Below are 20,405 nucleotides of genomic sequence, written 5' to 3' on the forward strand. Positions count from 1 at the left end.
TTGGGAGCCATCTTACCCGCTACCTCCCACAAGAGATCACATACGTGATGTCCTGAGGAATAGAAGACGTATCTGTGGGAGCACACTGCAAGTGACTAAAAATTTTAAGGCAGAATTTGAGTTAAAAGAAATCTCCTTTATGGATAACATTCTGAGAATTGGCTAAGAAGTGTCACCACCTCCTCACTTCCCTCAGATGTGTCACACTACGGCAGTATTTCACCATCTTCTTCTGTCATAGACATCTGTGAACTTGGTAGTCAAAAAAGGAAGAAAAGGAGGCTGAGCAAATGAGGGACCTTGTGACCCACCCAATAACACTGTGACAATTCACACTTTCACATTATCATGGGGAACAGCATTGTAATGGTGATCAGGAGTATGGGAAAAACACAAAAAAATTTAGCAGCTTGAAAAAAATTGTTTCCCAGATTGTTTTTCACTATAAAACTGTTTATCAGCTCAACCTGGTGATATACCCTAATGAAAATTTACATCATTTCAGTGTTGGAGTTTTAAAACATGGCCCCGGCATTCTTGACATTCTTCTCATCTAGCGCTGGAGTATGTGTCTCCTCCCCCTGACTCTGCGTGTTGTGATGAGCTATTCTACAATGGGATATCCCACTATCCGGGTTATTTTCCTAAGACAAATGACCCTACTGAAGTTTGTTACTAACATCTCTATTGGCTTATTAGCACAGAACTTTCTTTGTTAGACTATCCATCTAATCTGTCCATCAATAAATCACGACATTTTTTTTTCTCTAACATCTTCATTGGCACTGGATATCTCTTCATCATTTTTCTTCTATATAGACTTTCTTCCCCCCCCCCCCCCCATAGAACTTTTGACCTGGGAGGTTTCCAACCTTTCTTTCTGCACTGGGATCTGTTTCGCAATCAAAACCTTAAAGAAACCAGAGCCAGGAGTGGAGGGGCTGGGACAACGCTTCCTTCGGGGCACACCCACCTTCCCTCCAGCACCCCTGAGACACTGAGCAGGATCCTAAGTCTCCTTTAAAAACCATGGACAGTCTAAACTTTCCCAGTTAAACCAGCTAAACAGACCTGAGTTGATCTACAATCTCCCTGAAGGGAGTGATTCTTTTCTTTTCCTTCGCTTCTCTGCGGCTCGCCCTCACCTTGACTTCTGTGTCACTGTTCCGTCCTATCCTGGTCCAGCTCCCACCCACACTCTCGCTGACAGACTGTGAGCCTCACTCAGGTCTGTCCTCCCTTTCCCCTTCTCCTTGTCAAGAAATGGCTTGGTTGGGTGAAATGAGCCCTTGATCCTCACCTTTCTCCTGATTCTAAATGTTTTGTGTACTGGACATTTCCTCCTGGGCTCACCTGCTATCATAAAAGTCCAGTAACTTGCTCTCACTTCCTCCTGGCCTTCTGCGGGCACTGCTTTTCAATACTCTCATTTCTTTCCATGACCTCACTAAGCACTTAGTTCCACAAGCTTGAAACTCAGAAGTTATCGTTGACTCCTTTCTCTCCTGGATCCTTTATATGGACGTATCAAAACAATTTTGCAACAGGAGTCTTCTGATCTGACTTTCTGGGACCTGTTCAAATGCTGCCCGGGGGACAGTACTTTTGAGGCGAGCCAAGACTGTGTCTGTTGGTTTATCACAGCCTGTAGGCACAGCGCCTGATATAGAATAGATGTGTGATAATCCTGCTGAAAGAATAACTGAATGAGATAAAAAAATATGTGATGCTTATTGCAGCATAAAAACCACAAGCAAATTACCTAGTAAGAGTTAGTACATTTGGACACATTTATAAGATATTATAGTATAATTAAAATAATATTTTCAAGTATATATTAATGGCTTGGAAATTGTTCCCCATTTAATGTGAAAATAAAGAGAAGCTAGATACAAACTCATACATTCATTATTAACCCAATTGTGAAAACATAAAAAAGAAAATGACAAAAATGGTAGCACTGGTTATCCCCAAATGGTGATTGTTATTTATTTTCATCCCGTTTTTAAATTTTTCTGTTCTATCAACTTAACACTCTGAAAAAGATTTGCCACTGTGTAAATAACTATGCCTATTAATAAGGCTTAAGAGAAGCATATACAAATTAAAAGAGGCATATGTCCCCCTACTTTGTTTTGCTAAAATTGACTTTCAAAAATTATTAATATTTTCAATATCCTTCACCCCAACATGTATTGCTTAGCTCTCTATTTCTGTCAGTCTTTATACAGTTGAGTTTATCATTATATCATACTATATCAATTTTCCTAAAGCCATTTTAACACTATTACTCTCTCATTAAAAAAAATGTACTTTCTCAATTTTTATCTTAAAATAAGATAAAAAGTCCTCAATCTTTCAAAGCCCAGCCTTGAACATCCTTTCATCCATACAGGACAAACTCCCACTCTGGCACTGTGGCCTGATGTCTCCTGTCTCCCTTATTCCATTTCCAATATTCACTTCAAAACTTTCTGCAATGCCTATCAAATATTTACTTAACAATTTTATCTTTAAACACCACCCACAGAGCTTTGTGCATAATCTTGTAATACCATGCGTTTTAAAATTAAAAATGGTTAGAGCTGCAAGACATTATTGAAATCATTAGTTTAACTCTTCCCTTTAGAGATGCAGACACTACAATCCAATTAGAAAAAGTGACTTGTTCAGAGAGAATAAAAAACAACAACAACCTAGGATTAGAACCTAATATTTAACTCTTAGAGCTCAGTATTTTTTTAACTAATACATGATCTATTACTAACACTGGGTTCCTCATTTGCTGATCAATTGCTCAGCAATTATTCATGATTCCATTCTTAAAGACAATGCTTGCCTGCCCACCTTGATTGTTGTTATTTTCTCTGGGACAGGCATGTGGCACACAATTCCTTCCCATCTCTATTGTGCCTTATGCTGCAGAGTGAGTGCTAAAGAAGGATGGCAGACATGACTTAAGCAAATCTTATTAATAGTAGTGATGATACAAATCTGTGATGTCAATATTCCTCCTTCACCATGTGGCTGCTACATCCAATTGGATGGTAATGACCATCTAGTGTCAGTGCCAGCTTTCTCTGACATTCTATATGGCTGTCCCAGCCAATCATGAAACCTCAAGGTTATGGTTCCAGCTAAGATCCTGGATACAGCCCTGGCCAGTATAGCTCAGTTGGTTAGAGCATAGTCTGGACATCAGAAGGTCACAGGTTTGATTCCAGGTCAGGGCATATATCTAGGTTGCGGGTTCAATCCCACTTGGGGGAGCTTTTTCGAATATATCTCCCTCACATTGATGTTTCCTTGCCTTCCTACCTCCCTCTCTCAAATCAATTAAAAAAAAACAGCCAGGATCAGGAAACAAGGATTGGAGCTGGGTCTGCAGATTACATCTCTACGGTCAGTCAACTCCAAAAGAGAAGCTTGCCTAGGGAGCTAACTCACTCAAAGGCCAGTCTGAGTAGTAGCTTTTTCTAAGCTGCAAGTGGGTCTTCTTACACACACTCACACACATACGCACTTCTACAGCCTGAATCACACACAGGGAAGAAAAACATTTTGACAGCTGTACCAATCAAATAATGTGCAATAGGTTAACAAACAACTGGTAGATGAAATTCCACTGCAAGCCAGAAGACTCAGGAGACAGGCAAGGTGAGACTCTCAGGGTTAACAACATTCAAAGGCAGGGAGAATAAGGACAGGCCCCCAACTGATTCATGCCAGTCCCTCTGTCCTGGCCACTGTACATTGGGCTGTGAGCCACACAGCCTAGAGCATCTGCCACAGGTCTCAGGCAGCTATGCAAGCACTTCTGCCATTTGCTCAGCTGTTGTGAAGTGAGAGGGATGCATTTCCCAGGGATCCACCAAGCAGATTTCTCTTTCAATTCAGAATAATGTGATTAGAACACAAATTTTGTATTAGTTCTGATTTCTGTCACCCTGAATATATATTTACCTGGGTGAATACATCTACTGCTTATTTTTGCAATTAATGGAGGTGAATAGAATATATCACACCACATTAAAAAAATGGGTAGTGCTAAAAAAAATAAATGAATGCATTTTCACCTAAGTATCGCTTACAGAAGTAGGTGCCCATTCACCTGGCAATTTCCCAGTATCTGAAACATAGTTTGTCAAAATTCTATTACTTTCCTTCTTTCTTCCTATGAGCATCACAATTTCAAGGAAAATGATTTAATGGTAAGCATAGCCGGCTCACCTTACAGATATCAATAGAGTTATTATGCTGTAGAAAGAAATTCATTGGACTTGTTAAAAACGTGAACTGCTCCCTTCCACCAAAGAAGAGAAAAAGGAAACAAAAAGGAAGAGAAAACCATGAAAAAAATATATAAAGGTTTTACTGACTGATCTTTGTTGCTTTTCACATTTGTTATAAAGACTCTATGTGTGGGGGTTAATGATATTAGTTATCTTGGTGACAAGCTATTAATTTTGCGCTTCAAAGTTATTAACCACCTTTCTATACACAGTTCTCAAGTGAATAAATGGATTTAATCCCTGTATTGAAATACAAAACAAAACAAATAATCCCATGTTTCACAACTTTGCAAAACTGACTATCTCCTTGGCAATACTTTATCAGAGCCTGGAGACACAACTGCTGCTTAAAAAACAGAGTTTGGCAGTTTTGGTGAGAAGCTTGTGCAAGTGGATTTAATTACACTTTAATAGCCATTCCTCTTCAGACCAGACATAAAAGGTCACCGAGGAAAAGCATTTTTTCCCAGTGATTCAACCACACTGGGTTAGTAGAATGTCTTCTTCCAATGATTGCACAACTCCTGGGAGAGTCTGCTTGTAGAGCATGACATATAGCTAGCGTTTGCAAATTTAAACAATTCAGTGGGGGAAATAAAATATTTAAGATGATAACATTTACTGTCAAAAGAAGTTTGTTTTTTTTATCATGTCTCATTCTCCAGAGTAAAATATAACATTTTAATTCTAAAGCATCAATTTTAGATGATATTTATCTCCTAATTACCAACAGACATTTTACTTGTAAAAAGCACTATGCATGTATAATAATTACAGTAAAAGATAGTTATTACCATCAATCATGATGCTGATCTGTATTTAAGGGTCTCTATGCTCTAACAAGAGCAAACAGTAGTTTAGGATATCAATATTGCCATGGGAAATTTATAATGATTTATTTCTTTGATTTATTAAAAGCCTAGTCATAGCTCAAAGGTCTCTGAATACCCATAAAATTAGGAAAGTATTGCCATAAAATTAAGAAATACTAGCAAAATCTTCATACAGGAAGCAATCCAACAGGATAGTACCTATTGGAAATTACTTACATTACAAAAAGATACTTAAAATGAAAACTTTAAGCTATATGAATACACTGTGATTTCATGACACTCATTTTTTTTTGTTCTATTGCTATAGAATATACCTCATTTCAAGTATAACCATTTCCTTTTCTTTTGAATTCACTCTGAAATAATGTATAAGTGAACATATTTCTTTGATGTGTCCCTCAGTAGATGCATTGATAAAACAGCTGTGGTACATTTACATGATGGAATGCTGCTACTCTGCCATAAAAAGAAGGGAATTTTACCCTCTGCGACAATCTGGATAGACCTGGAGAACATTATGCTAAGTGAAATAAACCAGTCAGAGAAAGACAAATACCATATGTTTTCTCTCATATATGGAGTCTAATGAACAAACTGAACTAACAAGCAAAATAGAGATAGACTAATAGATAGAGAGCAGGCTGATTTCTCGGAGGTGGGGTGAAGCAGGGGGTGTGAAGGGATGGAGCAACAATGGAAAAAAAAAAGATAGAAGTCATGGATAGGGACGACAGTGTGGTGATTGCAGGGGGAGGGGAATGGAAGAGGGAGGGGTGCAGGGGGGATAAATGGTGATGGAAAAAAATAAAATATTTTTTAAAAATATATATATTTTTATTAATTTCAAAGAGAATGAGAGGGAGAGAGAGATAGAAACATCAATGAGAGAGAATCATTGCTCATCTGTCTCCTGAGTATTGAACCTGCAACCCAGGCATGTGCCCTGACTAGGAATTGAACCGTGACCTCCTGGTTCATAGTTCGACACTCAACCACTGCGCCACTCTGGCCAGGCATACATTTTTAAAAAGCTAAATATTTAAAGCAGTTTTTGCATAATAATCTATAACTACAGTTTTGCAAACTGTAGCCCATTAAAATTCTCTCTTCTATTATTTTTCAATGATACAATATATGAACAAGTTTATTATACTTTTTAGAAAATAACAGAAAAGTTATCTATACTAATAATAGAGGAATATGCAAATTGGCCGAGGAGGAGAGTGCAGATAGGCAATTAGGGCGACTGGGCCAGGAGGGAAGTGCAGATAGGCAGGGGGATCAGGCCAGGAGGGGAGAGTAGATAGGCAGTTAGGGGGATCAGGCCAGGAGGGGAGTGCAGATAGGCAGTTAGGGGGATCAGGTTGGCAGCGGAGAGCAGATAGGCAGTTAGGGGGATCAGGCTGGCAGAGGAGAGCAGTTAGGCAGTTAGGGTGATCAGGCCAGCAGGGGAGGGCAGTTAGGGGGATCAGGCCAGCAGGGGAGGGCAGTTAGGCAGTTAGGGGGATCAGACCAGGAGGGGAGAGCAGTTAGGGGGATCAAGCCAGCAGGGGAGAGCAGTTAGGGCTAAAAGGCAGGCAGGCAGGTGAGTGGTTAGGAGCCAGTGGTTCTGGATTGCGAGAGGGATCCCGGATTGGAGAGGGTGCAGGCCGGGCTGAGGGACTCTCCTCCCCACTCCCTACTGTGCATGAATTTCATGCACTGGGCCTCTAGTTTAAAATAATTGAATGAAAATAAAGAATGGAGTAGAAAAAAGCAAAAGAAAAATGTTTATAAAATTGTACATTTTTGCTAAGAGCCATAAACTATGAATAAAAGAATATAATTTATTCTTGATTGGGAAAACTCAATTTTATATCATTTCTTCCTAATATAATCTACAGGCTCAATAGAATCTCAATGAAATCAGCAATATATTTTCTTGGGAACAGGGAGAAAGAAGTGTTTCATTAGTTTAGATAAAAGGATGGCTATATAATGAAAATTAAATTTTATTGAATTAAGGACTTTTAATTTTAATGATTTCTAAGTAATAGGATAACTGTACAAAGGATGTTTCTGGCAGCACTTCATAATAGTTAATCACTGTAAACAAACTATGCAAATAATATCTCATCCATACAATAAACACTCTCCTGTCATTAACAATATGATAAGTTTCTAGATTTATTTTTCAGTGAAAGATGTTGATTATATACTGTTTAGTAAAAAAAAGTTACAAAACAGTACACAAGGTATGATTTAATTTTCTTTACCTGTGTAGAAATGGAGGATATACATCAAAATGCTAAATGTGATTTTCTCTGGGTAGTAGAACAAAGGGTTATTTTTTTCAAGTTTTATACTTTTTGATACTGTGGGAGTCTTCCATTATAAAGATGCATTATTATTATAATCATAAAACAATATTTTATTATTCTGTGTGGGAATTTATGGATAATAAATAATAAGTAGAATTGAAAAGAAGTGGCTATATAAGGTTGGGCAAAAGTAGATCTACAGTTGTGAGTATGCGAAACAGAGTTCATTATGATATTATTTTTTATTGTATTGTTTTCCATACAAACAACTGTTAGCCTATTTTTGCCTCATTCTGCATATGCTGTTTAGAAGAGACCCACTTCAGATCAAAAGACACACAGACTGAAAGTAAAAGGATGGAAAAAAATATTTCATAAAAATGGAAAAAAAAATGCTCAGGTAGCAACCCTTATCCTATATAATAAAGAGCTAATATGCTAATTAGACTGAACAGCAGAACGACCATCTGGACGACCTTCCGGATGAAGCCGGGGCTGCGAGGGCCGAGCCCCTTGCACGAATTTTGTGCATCAGGCCTCTAGTACCAGATAAAATAGATTTCAAAACAAAGGCTATAGTAAGAGTCAAAGAAGGACACTACATAATGATAAAGTAATCAATCCAACAAGGGACTATAACCCTTGTAAACATTTATACACCCAACACAGAAGTACCCAAATATATAAAGCAAATACTGATGGACATAGAGTGAGAGTTGGGCAGCAATACAGTCACAGGAGAGGACTTCAACATCCCATTGACATCAATGGATAGGTCTTCCAGACAGAAAATCAACAGGGTATTTACTATGTGTCAGGCATAGTTCCAAAAGCACTTTCTGTGTATTAAGTCAATTATTCCTCAAACTTATGAGGTAGGTGTTACCATTATCCTTCATTTCTCCCAGGGGAAAATGAAGGCTCAGAGAGCTAAGTCCCTTGCCCAAGGTAAGAGAGCAGGTGATTAAACCCAGATCATATGGCTCTAGGACACATTCCATGTTTATTTTTTGCATATTTAAAAATTTTAAATTTTAGAATAGTTTTATGAAAGTTACAAAAAGGTAGTACAGAGAGTTCCTGTAGACCCCTTGCCAGCTTGCCCTGTGATTAAAACCTGACATTACAATGGAACATTTGTCATAACTGAGAAACACACATTGGTATGCTGATATTAACTAAACTGCACGCTCTCCTTGGATTTCACTAGTTTTTTCACTAATGATCTTTTTCTGTTCCAGGATTCCATCCCAGATACCACATCACATTAAGTTGTCATGCCTTTGTAGCCTCCTCTGGGCTGTGAGAATTTCTCAGATTGTCCTTGTTTTTGATGACCTTGACAATTTTGAAGAGTACTAGTCAGGTATTGTGTAGAATGTCCCTCAGTTTGGGTTTGCATGATCTGTTTTTCACGATTAGACTGCGATCATAATTTTGTAGAAAGATCACAGAAGTGAAGTGTTGTTCTCAACACATTGTACCAAGGGTACATACTACCAACAAGACTTCTCTTTGATGATGACAACCTTGAAGACCTGGCTGAGGTATGTTTGCCTGGTTTCTCCATTTCAAAGTTACTATCATTTCCTCCCCTCACTCTCTTTCTATGCTCCACTTTATGGGAAAATGTTACTGATCAAAGCCCACATTTAATTAAGTGGATGAAGATGGGAGGGAGTTAAGAAGGGGGGATATCTATATAAATTATTCACAATTTCTCATCAGAGCTCTCATTTTTACCCCTTATTCTATATTGCCTCTGATGGCCTGCCCTTTCTTACCATTTTGACATAGTATTAACATGCAGTAGTGTAAAAACATAATTATTAACTAATTTCTTACTTTTTCAAAAGTCAAAAAATATGTTAGAATTAAATGTGATAGCCAATAAATTTGTTTAAAATTTTCTACTACCACCCAGGGGTGAATTAGAAACCAATTTTTCTCAAAAGCATTCCATGAAGAACTTACCAGAAATATGCGTTCAAGTTGATCCTGAATGTCTTTCATTCCTGGAAAAGCAGCGACTCCTTGGATCATTTCAACAAAGATGCAACCAACTCCCCTAAAGAAAGGAGAAACAATTATTACAAAAACTTTGATATATTCTGCTGAGAAAAATAAATCTGGAGCTAGAATACCTACTCCAACAGAGGAAAAACAATGAATAAATAACATTCTTAATAAGTACCAAGGACTGTGACACACACACACTTGGATCCCATAACTTTCCTTCCCCCTTTGTCTACTGCCCTGAAAGGAATTTAAATAGATGCAACTATACTGGGCTCAGAAAACAGTGGAAACCAATAAAATAAAAAACTTTGTGGCTCCACCTTACTTACACGATGGAGTCCAGAAATCCTTACCCTGATATAGAAGCTGCCAAAGCCTTGTTCTACTATTCTTTTCCAACCTTATTTCACAAATTCATAATGTAGTTTTCTCTCTAGCTATCCAGGGCTCAAACACCTTTGCATCAAAATTATCTGGGAAACTTCAAAATACTGCAAATGATCTGAACACAAACCCCCAGGATTCTGTTTCAATCAGTCATTGACTCAGGCTGCTCAAGCAATTTAAGGCAATTACACTGAGTATCTCTAAGCCAGACTGATCGGCCCATGAGTCAAGCATAACTCTATACAGCTTGTCTCAAACTGCTGCTCTACCTAGGACTTCCCCCTTCTTCATCTATTTGCTCTTGACATGTGGATCCAGCCCCGCTCCTATACTGTGATGTAAATGCCAACTCTTCCACAAAGCCTTCCACTAACATTACAGCAAACAGAATAGCTTTCTTTATGAGTTTATTTTTGGAGCCCTTACTCAATATATATTGAACATCTACTATGGTCCACTTCCTCTCCTAGCTAGCCTGCCATGCTCACACTTCTAGCCAGGCAGTCCAGCAGGATATCAGGAGACCTTGCCCCCCAGACAGCAGCTTGTACCTAAGCAGCAGGAACAACCAATCCATAGTACAGGCAGGGAGCCAATCAAATACTGCTGCTAGGACTTTGGAGACCAAGTCACTTGGGAGCAGAACAGAAAGAAACTACCATACGTAGATGGGTTAAGTCCCATCAGTGGCAGAGAACTTGCAAGAATGGCCACCTTCCTAGAGGTGAAGTCCCTGAATTGATCTGGTTCCTGCCTTCCTAAGGCCTGGGTGTTCAGGTAATTCAGTGTTTGTGCTAAATCTCTCTACCTTCTAGCAATCTTCCAGGATATATATATATTTTAATGGCTCTACATTGAATGAGTTTGTTTCCTGACAGTGTCCTAATAAAATCATGAACATATTGGGGTACTTCTTTAATTGCACTCCTATTCCATTAGGGGTGAGCAAACCCTTGTGTCAGATCCTCTATAGCTGCCCCAGTTGCTATCACAAATGTATATAAGCAGTGTTTTGAATTAAAGAAGTAATTTACAGAAATCTCTTCTCTATTATAGCACATATTTTCTATCCAAATTAAACACCAACAGTATATAAAGTCAAAATGATAAAAACAAATGCTACTTTATATAAAAAAATAATTCAAGAAGAATTATTTTCAAAAATCAATGCTCTAGGCAGATGGGATTTAACATTTTTCATTTAAGATTTAAGAGACAAAATAGAAATCAAAATTATTTTATTAACACATTAAAATGCAATGATATTCTTATAAATATTGAGGTTTCAGATGTCGAGTTAGGTGTAAGATTTCAATTTGGTGACTTTACAAATTTTTATTTGACGAATTCATTTCTAAGAATACTAACCTACATTTTTATTGCCTTTGTATTTAAGTTTACAAAAACTATATTGGATCTTAAATAGCTACCTACACCTTCCTTTTTTAAATATTCAGAACATACCCACTATTCTCCACCTTTTGGCCTTAGTCTTTCCCACAACAAGCTCCAACTCTGAGTGCGAAGACCTTCAGTAGAAGGCAAGCCACCCCCGCTGTCTACCCTGCTAGGCTGGCTGGTGATGTAACCGTTACACTGTCAGGACTCCTCCAGAAATTATTCTACCACTATTTGGGTTTAGCCTATATCATCTCCATAATATGATATTTAGAACAATTAAAAGACAAATCTATGCTGTAATTCTACTTGGTTGGAAGGTAATGATGTAACACACCTGTAGGCTCTTACTGCTCAGCTAGTGAAGGGACTGGAATTCTCATTTTAAAGGACATTTCTGAGGACATCATTTTTTCAAAGATGCCTTAGGGTACACTAATAAAGCTGAGAGAATTATACTTAAAGGGTATATAAAAGAAAGAGATAGGAAGCTCAAGAAAATTAAAAAGTAGAAATATAAAACATATCAACATATTAACATAGCAGACTACTTTATTACAGGAGCTGCCTTACTGCCTCCAATTTAATATGAAGGGACTACTACCTGCTTTCCATTTATTCCTTCCTAGAGGAAATTAGCCCTGCGGTCCCTATCTTGATGGATTAAGGTGATGGATTTAGTAGTTTACTAAGAAAGATTCGTCCACGCTTGTTCTATACTTATGATATATAAACTTATTTCAGCATGTCTCCTTTAATTTGTCACTTCTTTTGACAATTTGAGTAATTACATAATTGTCAGCCTCTTAGTTTACATTTTTCAAGAGTAAGAACTGGTCACAAAGCTTACTGGTCACACAGGATTCAGTGTGTTTAAATTCTTATTTTAGGATCAATTACCTGGTAAGGTAATATATAAGCATCCAACCATGCTTACTCATCTTCCAATTCTTTTGAATCCAAAACTCCTGAATTTAATTTATGTCACAGATGTATAAATAGTTTATCACAATTAAGTTGAATTGATCATTTTAATTATGAGCAGAGATGGACTATTTTTTAGGCCTGAAGGTCATATAGTTTTGGAGTTCTTATTTTGACAAAAAATACAAAATTATGAGTAAAAAATTGGTTACAAAAGTGAATTTAGAAGCCCTGGCCGGGTTGTTCAGTTGGTTAGAGCAGCGGTCACCAACTGGTGGTCCATGGACCACTGGTGGTCCCTGAGGTCCAAAAGGTTGGCGACCACTGGGTTAGAGCATTGTTCCAATATGCCAAGGTTGCAGGTTCGATGCCCAGTCAGGGCACATACAAGAAGGCAACCAATGAATGGTAAGTAAATAAGTGAAACAACATATTGATGTCTGTCTCTCAGTCCTCCCCTCTCTAAAATCAATAAATAAAAATTTTTTAAAAAAAAGTGAATTTAGAATGAGAAAAAAAAATCAAAAGAAGTCTTTTAATCTACAGAGGAATCAGACTTTTAAATATCTTGAGCTTTTTCTTCTTTAAAACCAAGAGTGAAGACAGAAGAGAGTGAAGGCCCCACATGCTCTCCGATTTCTGTCACACCTTTTATCCACAGGACTTCCTCTTCTCCAGCCATGCTGCTCTGCTGTCCCTCCTAAAACACCCAACACTCCTTCCCATGTCAGCATCTGTGCTTGAGTTGTTCCCTCTGCCCAGAGCGCATTTCCCCTCATTATGTGTATGGACAATTGCTCCTTGTTATTCAGGGATCAGCTCAAATGGCTCCATCGAGAAATGACCTTCTTAACCACCGTATGTAAGGCAGGTTCCTCTTGCTGCCCAGACCCCATGTCTCACCTTCCTTTCCCTAGTTTGTTTTCTTCACATCACTTAAAGGATGTTAGCTTCTCTTTGCTTTTTGGGAGTGTGTCTCCTCTAGATGAAAGACCCAAAAGACAAGGAACAAGGTCATCAGCTTGTCTTCAAGGCACAGGGAAGTGTCAGGCATATAGTAAGGGCTCAAAAATAGTTGTTGAATGATTGAATCAAAAGCAGTGCAACACTCCCTCCACTCTCCCTTTCTCAACTACCAAGTGAGAGCTGAGCTCGGGGACTCGTCTCCAAGGAGTCTTGTATAAAAGAAGGGATGGGGGTGGATAGTCACCTTACAACGGAGAAAACTGGTGAACAGTACCTTGACCATGTGAACAAGGCTACCGTCATCAGTGATAGGTCATGTGGATAGCACGTGCCTCTGACAGAATGTGATGATGAGGTCATTTCAACTCTGCAGTCTTCCTCCCCCAAACATTAGGCGACTACAAATTAAGGGAAGTTCTACAAAATACCCGAATAGTACTCCTCAAAACTATCAAGGTCATGAAAAGCAAGGACAATCTGAGAAACTACCATAACCATAGGAGGCTAAGGACACAGGACTACTACATATATTGTGGCATCCTGAATGGGATCTTAAAACAGAAAAAGGAAATTAGGAAAAAACAAACAGTAAAATAAAAATAACGTTGTTAATAGCAATGTACTATTGTGGGTTCCTTAGTTGGGACAAATGTACCACAGGTAAGATATTAAGAATAGAGGAAACCAGTTAAGAAGTATATAGAAACTCTCTGTGGTCTGCAAGTTTTCTATACGTCTAAAACTATTCTAAAATCAAAAGTTTATTTTTTACAAAAGGCAAAATGAAGGACAGCATCTCCTTGGGACAGTATATAGAATGAGTCATTTAGGTAGAAGAGCCAACATTTTAAGTTTTCCCCATATGAGAAAAAAAGAACCCCTGTGCATTTTGATGAAGTTTTTCTTTAAAAGCAACATGAGCCATCTAGACCTGCAGGCTAGCAGGTAAAATATCAGTTAAAGTTAACCTTACATAACTTGGGCAGCAAACTAATTAAAGATTTAATTTGATATAAAGGTATTTAAAAATAGACATACACATTCTATGACAAAGGAATTCAAGATGAAAAAAAATGATTTAATGATTAAATTTCAGGCAATGGAGGGAGTGTGGAATGCAGAGAAAGAATGGAATTCCCAGGGAAGGGGCAGGAACTTTTCTCTTTCAGAGTAGGAAACAGCGAGTTCAATGTCACTTCTCTGGGAAGGCTTCCTGGTCTCTCACACTGGCTGGATTAGGTCTTGCCCTAATTCCATGCTTCTCATGGTACTTCCTAAAACTGCAATTATTAATTTGTAAATGTATTAGCCTACTGTCATCTTTCTCAGAACACTGGTTTGGTCTTTTAGTTTTAAAGATGAAGTTCAAATGAGCCAGAGCCAAGGGGTTATAACAATACAGCAGCCCTCCCAGACCTGAATGAAATATGGTCACTATGATCACCAGCTAAGATGCACTGCAATCCACCTAGGCGTTAACTACCTATGTGGTAAAGTCCTGCTGGGGTGGTATGGTGCAGGCCAATTTTCTATCTTTCAACTAAAATAGGGATTACTTAAATCCATCAACTCCCCACTCAAATAATGTCTGCATTTGACACATGCCATTTCAAGCTGAGTGCAGGGGGCAGCTCCTGTGTTGAGTGTCTGCCCCCCAAGAGGGAGGCGACCAGTGGCAATCGGGGTGGGGGGGGCAGGGCCTGCCAGCAGGCGGCGCCAAGTCCCCAGCCAAGGCAGGTGCCCCACAGATGGTCCTGATCGCTGGCCAGGCCTAGGGACCCTACCCTATATATTGGGAACAGTCTCTTAGATTTAAAAAGTAAAACCTGGGAAGGCTACTCTAACACTGAAAAACCAGGATGATGCAGCGATGACATGCATGGACTCTGGCTTGCACATTTTGTGGTCAGCCCTGATTCTGACACTTATAACTGTGTGACAAAGACAATTACTTAACTTCTCTCTGCTTCAGTTTTTCCACCCATAAGATTGGGGAAAATAGTACTACTGCCTCAGAAGGATCATGTTATGTACTACTTTTTATAATCAGGGCAAAAAAATGTAGCTGCCCATACAATAGCAAGATGCCTTTCACCTGTATGAAAAGTATGGTCACTGGTGCATGCAGCGTCCCAGATTGCGAGAGGGATGTCTGACTGCTGGTTTAGGCCCGACATCCCCCGAGGGGTCCTGGATTGCAAGAGGATGTAGGCCAGGCTGAGAGGCACCCCCCCTACCCCCCATGCACAAATTTCGTGCACCGGGCCTCTAGTTTTCTCATAAAGACATTACTATTACAAGATGCTAATTAACCCAAAAAATGATTATCCCACATGAAGCATAACATAGGACCAAGAGATTATTATTATTATTTAATCCTCATGCGAGGATATATTTTTCCATTGATTTTTAAAGAAAGGGAAAGACAGAAAGAAACATCAGTATGAGAGAAACACATCGATTGGTTGCCTCCTGCACAAGACCTGACTAGGGCCTGGGCAGGGGAGGAGCCTGCAACCAAGGTACATACCCTTGACTGGAATCGAACCCAGGACCCTTAGGTCTGCAGGCCAATGCTCTATCCACTGAGTCAAACTGACTAGGGCCCAAGAGATTATTATTTATCTAAACTACATTAATCTTATTTTGGTCTTCAAAAAATAAGATTTCCTTCTTCCCTAATTCTCAGGGCAACAGTTTGGTAAGACTTTAATATTTTTTATTTATTTATTTTTATTTCTTTTCCAAGACTTTAATATTTTAAAATATGGTTCCAATTAAAATCTCAAAAAAAAAAAAAAAAACTCTCCTAGATTTTAGCATCTGATTTCATCCATTTATTTACAAAGGCTTGAGATTCCTCAGGGCAGAGAGGGGCAGTTTCACTCTCAAGTGTTACCCTTGCACCGCAGAGCCCGGATCATGACACAGGATAGATTGTGCATTTGAGTTTGTACAGAGAGGAAACGAGCCAGCCAGCTCCCACTCTCACCACGAGAGAGACCTGCCCGCTCCTTCTCATCCCAACCTGCCTAACTGAAAGGTACGAGGCCTCTACTCAAGTTCAGAGAATCGGAAAGAGGGCTGTAGATGAAGAGAGTGTCAAGCTGCTTCTGACAGGAGGACAGATGAACAGAACAGGACTCGCTGCAGGTTTTGCCTTCCTCTCTTTCAACATTATGCTGGATCCAGAAATTCCCTCAAAGCCTGTGTGCTCATCGTGGAAAAAAAAAAAAAGCTCCTGAAGCAGCTCTTGTCACTCTTTCATGCAGCTACCCATCACGTGGGGTCTGGTTAGAATGAGGATTCACTGCCCATCACGTGGGGTCTGGTTAGAATGAGGGTTCACTGCCCATCACATGGAGTCCTGGTTAGAATGAGGGTTCACTGCCCATCACGTGGGGTCTGGTTAGAATGAGGGTTCACTGCCCATCACGTGGGGTCTGGTTAGAATGAGGGTTCACTGCCCATCACATGGAGTCCTGGTTAGAATGAGGGTTCACTGCCCATCACGTGGGGTCTGGTTAGAATGAGGGTTCGCTGCCCATCACGTGGGGTCTGGTTAGAATGAGGGTTCACTGCCCATCACGTGGGGTCTGGTTAGAATGAGGGTTCGCTGCCCATCACGTGGGGTCTGTTTAGAATGAGGGTTCGCTGCCCATCACGTGGGGTCTGGTTAGAATGAGGGTTCGCTGCCCATCACGTGGGGTCTGGTTAGAATGAGGGTTAGCTGCCCATCACGTGGGGTCTGGTTAGAATGAGGGTTCGCTGCCCATCACGTGGGGTCTGGTTAGAATGAGGGTTAGCTGCCCATCACATGGAGTCCTGGTTAGAATGAGGGTTCACTGCCCATCACGTGGGGTCTGGTTAGAATGAGGGTTCACTGCCCATCACATGGAGTCCTGGTTAGAATGAGGGTTCACTGCCCATCACGTGGGGTCTGGTTAGAATGAGGGTTCACTGCCCATCACATGGAGTCCTGGTTAGAATGAGGGTTCACAGCCCATCACGTGTGGGTGAAAGGAATATAGGTAATTCTGTTTTGAAAGGAGTTTTATAACTTTGATTACTTCTCTGAATATAGATTCAGGCTCCAGTCAAAGGAATAACAAAGACAGTAGACTAGTGAAATAAATTAGATTAAATGCTAAAGCCAACCTGAACTTCACACACAGGAATGCAATAGTAATTCAGAAAGGTTCCTCGTTAATTAACCTAATAGGTAATTTTATTTAGCCATGCTTCACTGAAATAAGCCATTATGCAATTAAAGCTAGTGTGATTTGATATTTCAAGACTGCCATTAATTTATCTCACTTCTTTCTGTGGAAATGTATATATTTGTAAGATAGGCCATGGTTTTGTTCCCTAGGATGCTAGCTTCTAAAAGATCAAAATTTTAAAAATATATATATTTTTGCTATAACTTATAAGAAAATGTATTACACATAACAGACATGATCTTTTCAAGTTGGCATTTGCAGAATTTGAAAAGTGAAAGATTAAAAAATTACATTCCACATGCCCTTGGTGACTACTGAAGGGGCTGAATTGATTAAACTGTCACTCATCATTTACTGTGGTTAGCGCTCCATTAGGCTCAGATAGGCACAATATATCTTAGTCAAATACTTCTCTGGAGTACTTAGTTCTCAAGGAATGAAAACCAAACCAAAGCAAACCTGGATTGTGGGTAAAAGCCCATCTCAAAAAACATTCAACTCAAAAGAATAGATTTGTTATATAATGGGAAACAATAAGATTTATTTTTCAAATGGTGAGACAAAATTTTATCTCCAAGAAGGTACACTTACAAGTTAAGCATATCAGAACAAAAATTAAATAAAAGCAAAGAATGAAGGCCAGGCAGCTAATGTAGTTCAGTAAGGCCAAGGCCCAGGGTGGCCAGCTGCTGAGTTGGGAGTAGGTACTAGTGTCGACATCTGAAATAAGACTTCTGAGAGGGCTCAAGAATCCAACCATCTTAAAGTACTAACCAGCATTAATGCTTCTTATGTTACAATGGTAATTCTTGCTCACACATTTTAATATACTTCTATCTATCTATCTATCTATCTATCTATCTATCTATCTAATATACATGTTTCAGTATACATATATTTTAGTACATATATATTTATGTGTATATGTAATATTTGTATATTTATTATTATTATTATTAATCAAGTGGCAAGCCTGTATTTTTGCATTCTGGTCCAGCTACTTAAGCCAGAAACATAAGAATCATCCAAAACCCTTGTCTTTCCCTTCATTCAGTCATGAAGTTGTCATATCCTAACTATTTCTAAAAATCCCTCCATTATGCTCTCTAACCATTTCCCTCCCTTCCTTCCTTCTTCTCTACCTGCTTCTTAAACCATGTCCTTTTTCCTACCCACAAGTCTCAGCTATTTCACCTCATGGTGGAATATTTTATCCACAGCATGGCCTTCAACCCCAGCTTTGTCAACTTGGAAAGATGGCTTTGACAAGTCAGCCCACGTAATTGCCACTTGATGAAACCTTCTGTGACCACCACCCCCCACCTCTCCTCAACAATCCACCAAGGATAAATTTATCACTGTCACCTCTGAGCCACCACTGTAGCAACTGTATACCTGTGTTATAGCTTATCACAGTCTTTCCCTCTGACCTTGATGGCATGAATGGGTCTTTCTCATCTCTATAAGCCCCAGGACCTGATCCAGTGCCTGGTGCAAAATAGGTGTTCAATAAATATCTTAAAAATGAATGAATGTATTGCATAAACTAGTCTGAGCAGTAGAAGAAACTGCAATAGAGAAAGAAGTTGGATGTAGAGCTAATATCATATAAAACGAAACACTAAAAAAAAAATAAAAAGAAGAAGAAAGAAAAATCAGTTCAATAATATTACCAAAATATCTAAACCCTAATTTGATTTATAAGTCACTCTGAGAATTCCAGCAGTCTCCATGGCAACCTCTGGTTCAGCAGTACAATTTACTCAAATGGTAAAATTTAGAGATAGAGGAATTTTTAGAGAATGTCTAAGACAATGTTTTGACTTTCACATCTAAGGACACTGTATTACATGTTTAAATGTCTTCGTTTCAGTCACAGAACCTGATACTGTGACTCTGAAGCCTGGGCCAATGAGCCCTTCATTATGCCACCCTGCCTCCCCAATGACAAACAAGTGGCTTTATCTGGTCAGATTTCAAAAGAAGAAATAGAAATGGCAAATTTGTTCTTGTTCCTGGTCACATAAATAAAGATAATACCAAAATCAAGTCTCAAAATTCAGGTCTGAGCAGGCAATAAAACTACCTTTAAAACTGAAGTCTATCACCATTGCCACTATACTGAAAATTAGATGATGGTCTATGTTTAAAAATACTTGAAAATGCAAAACAGGCTCCCACAGATAATGAAGATCCTGGAGATAAAGTATTAAAATAACAGCCCCAGATTATATAGATAACTGAGAATATTCAGACTAGGAATATCCACAAACTAGGCACACACACACACACACACACACACACACACACAGACAAAAATGTAAACAGGAAAGGTCCTTACTGAAGACTACTATAAGTAAACAATGTAAAACTCAAAGTACTGCATTCAATAGCAGAGAAGTATTATTTCTTATACTATGGAACAAGAGAGGAAGAGAGAAGTCCCGTTTGATTAGTCATTTAAAATGCTACCAGAGAAAGCACTTCTCCAAGGAATAACTGAAGACCAGTCAGGACCAGAAAAAAGCATTAATAAGCCTTGCGCATCTTTAATTTCTGTTTATATGACAGCTGATGCAGAACAAGGAAGTCATATTATAAGATTTCTCCCTGCAAAAGTTATTAATCCTCCATTAGTGGGGAATTAGGAAAAAAAATTATTCACGGGTAATTATGTTAAAGATCAAAGCAAATGACACATTCAAGCAATCTTTCTAGAGAAATCATATCTCACATACCATGAAGAGAATAAGTGCTGAGAGAATATTTAACAGTGAAATATTTGACAACCATCTGATATCTCAGTAAATATATGGAAGACCTGAAGCCAAAAACCTTCCCATTGTAAATCCTCGTTTTCCTTTTTTTTTTTTTTTTTCGGGGAGGGGGGGGGGGAGTCTGTGGGCTTTTTGAAGTATTCTCAAAGGCTTGCCCTGGGATATGGCTGTGTAGACTAGACATTGCGCATAGACTACAAAGTGAATGATGTCCCCTGGAGTTGTGAGATGCAATGACACTAGTGAGTGGTGCTTGAGAATAGGGACCAGGTCTTTTCATGGCTGA

The 20,405-nt window shown here is 39.0% G+C and overlaps 1 protein-coding gene across 1 annotated transcript in view; it reads right to left on the reverse strand.

The window, feature by feature from the left end:
* CDK14 (cyclin dependent kinase 14) overlaps positions 1-20,405 on the reverse strand; it is a 516,006-nt gene that overhangs the window by 184,665 nt on the left and 310,936 nt on the right. Inside the window, exon 10 of the mRNA XM_079785896.1 lies at positions 9,400-9,493. Within this exon, the coding sequence (XP_079642022.1) occupies positions 9,400-9,493 (94 nt within the window). The remainder of the gene's footprint in view (positions 1-9,399; positions 9,494-20,405) is intronic.

This window comes from Cnephaeus nilssonii (assembly GCF_951640355.1).
Source record: "Cnephaeus nilssonii genome assembly, chromosome: 12".
Lineage (NCBI taxonomy): Eukaryota > Metazoa > Chordata > Mammalia > Chiroptera > Vespertilionidae > Cnephaeus > Cnephaeus nilssonii.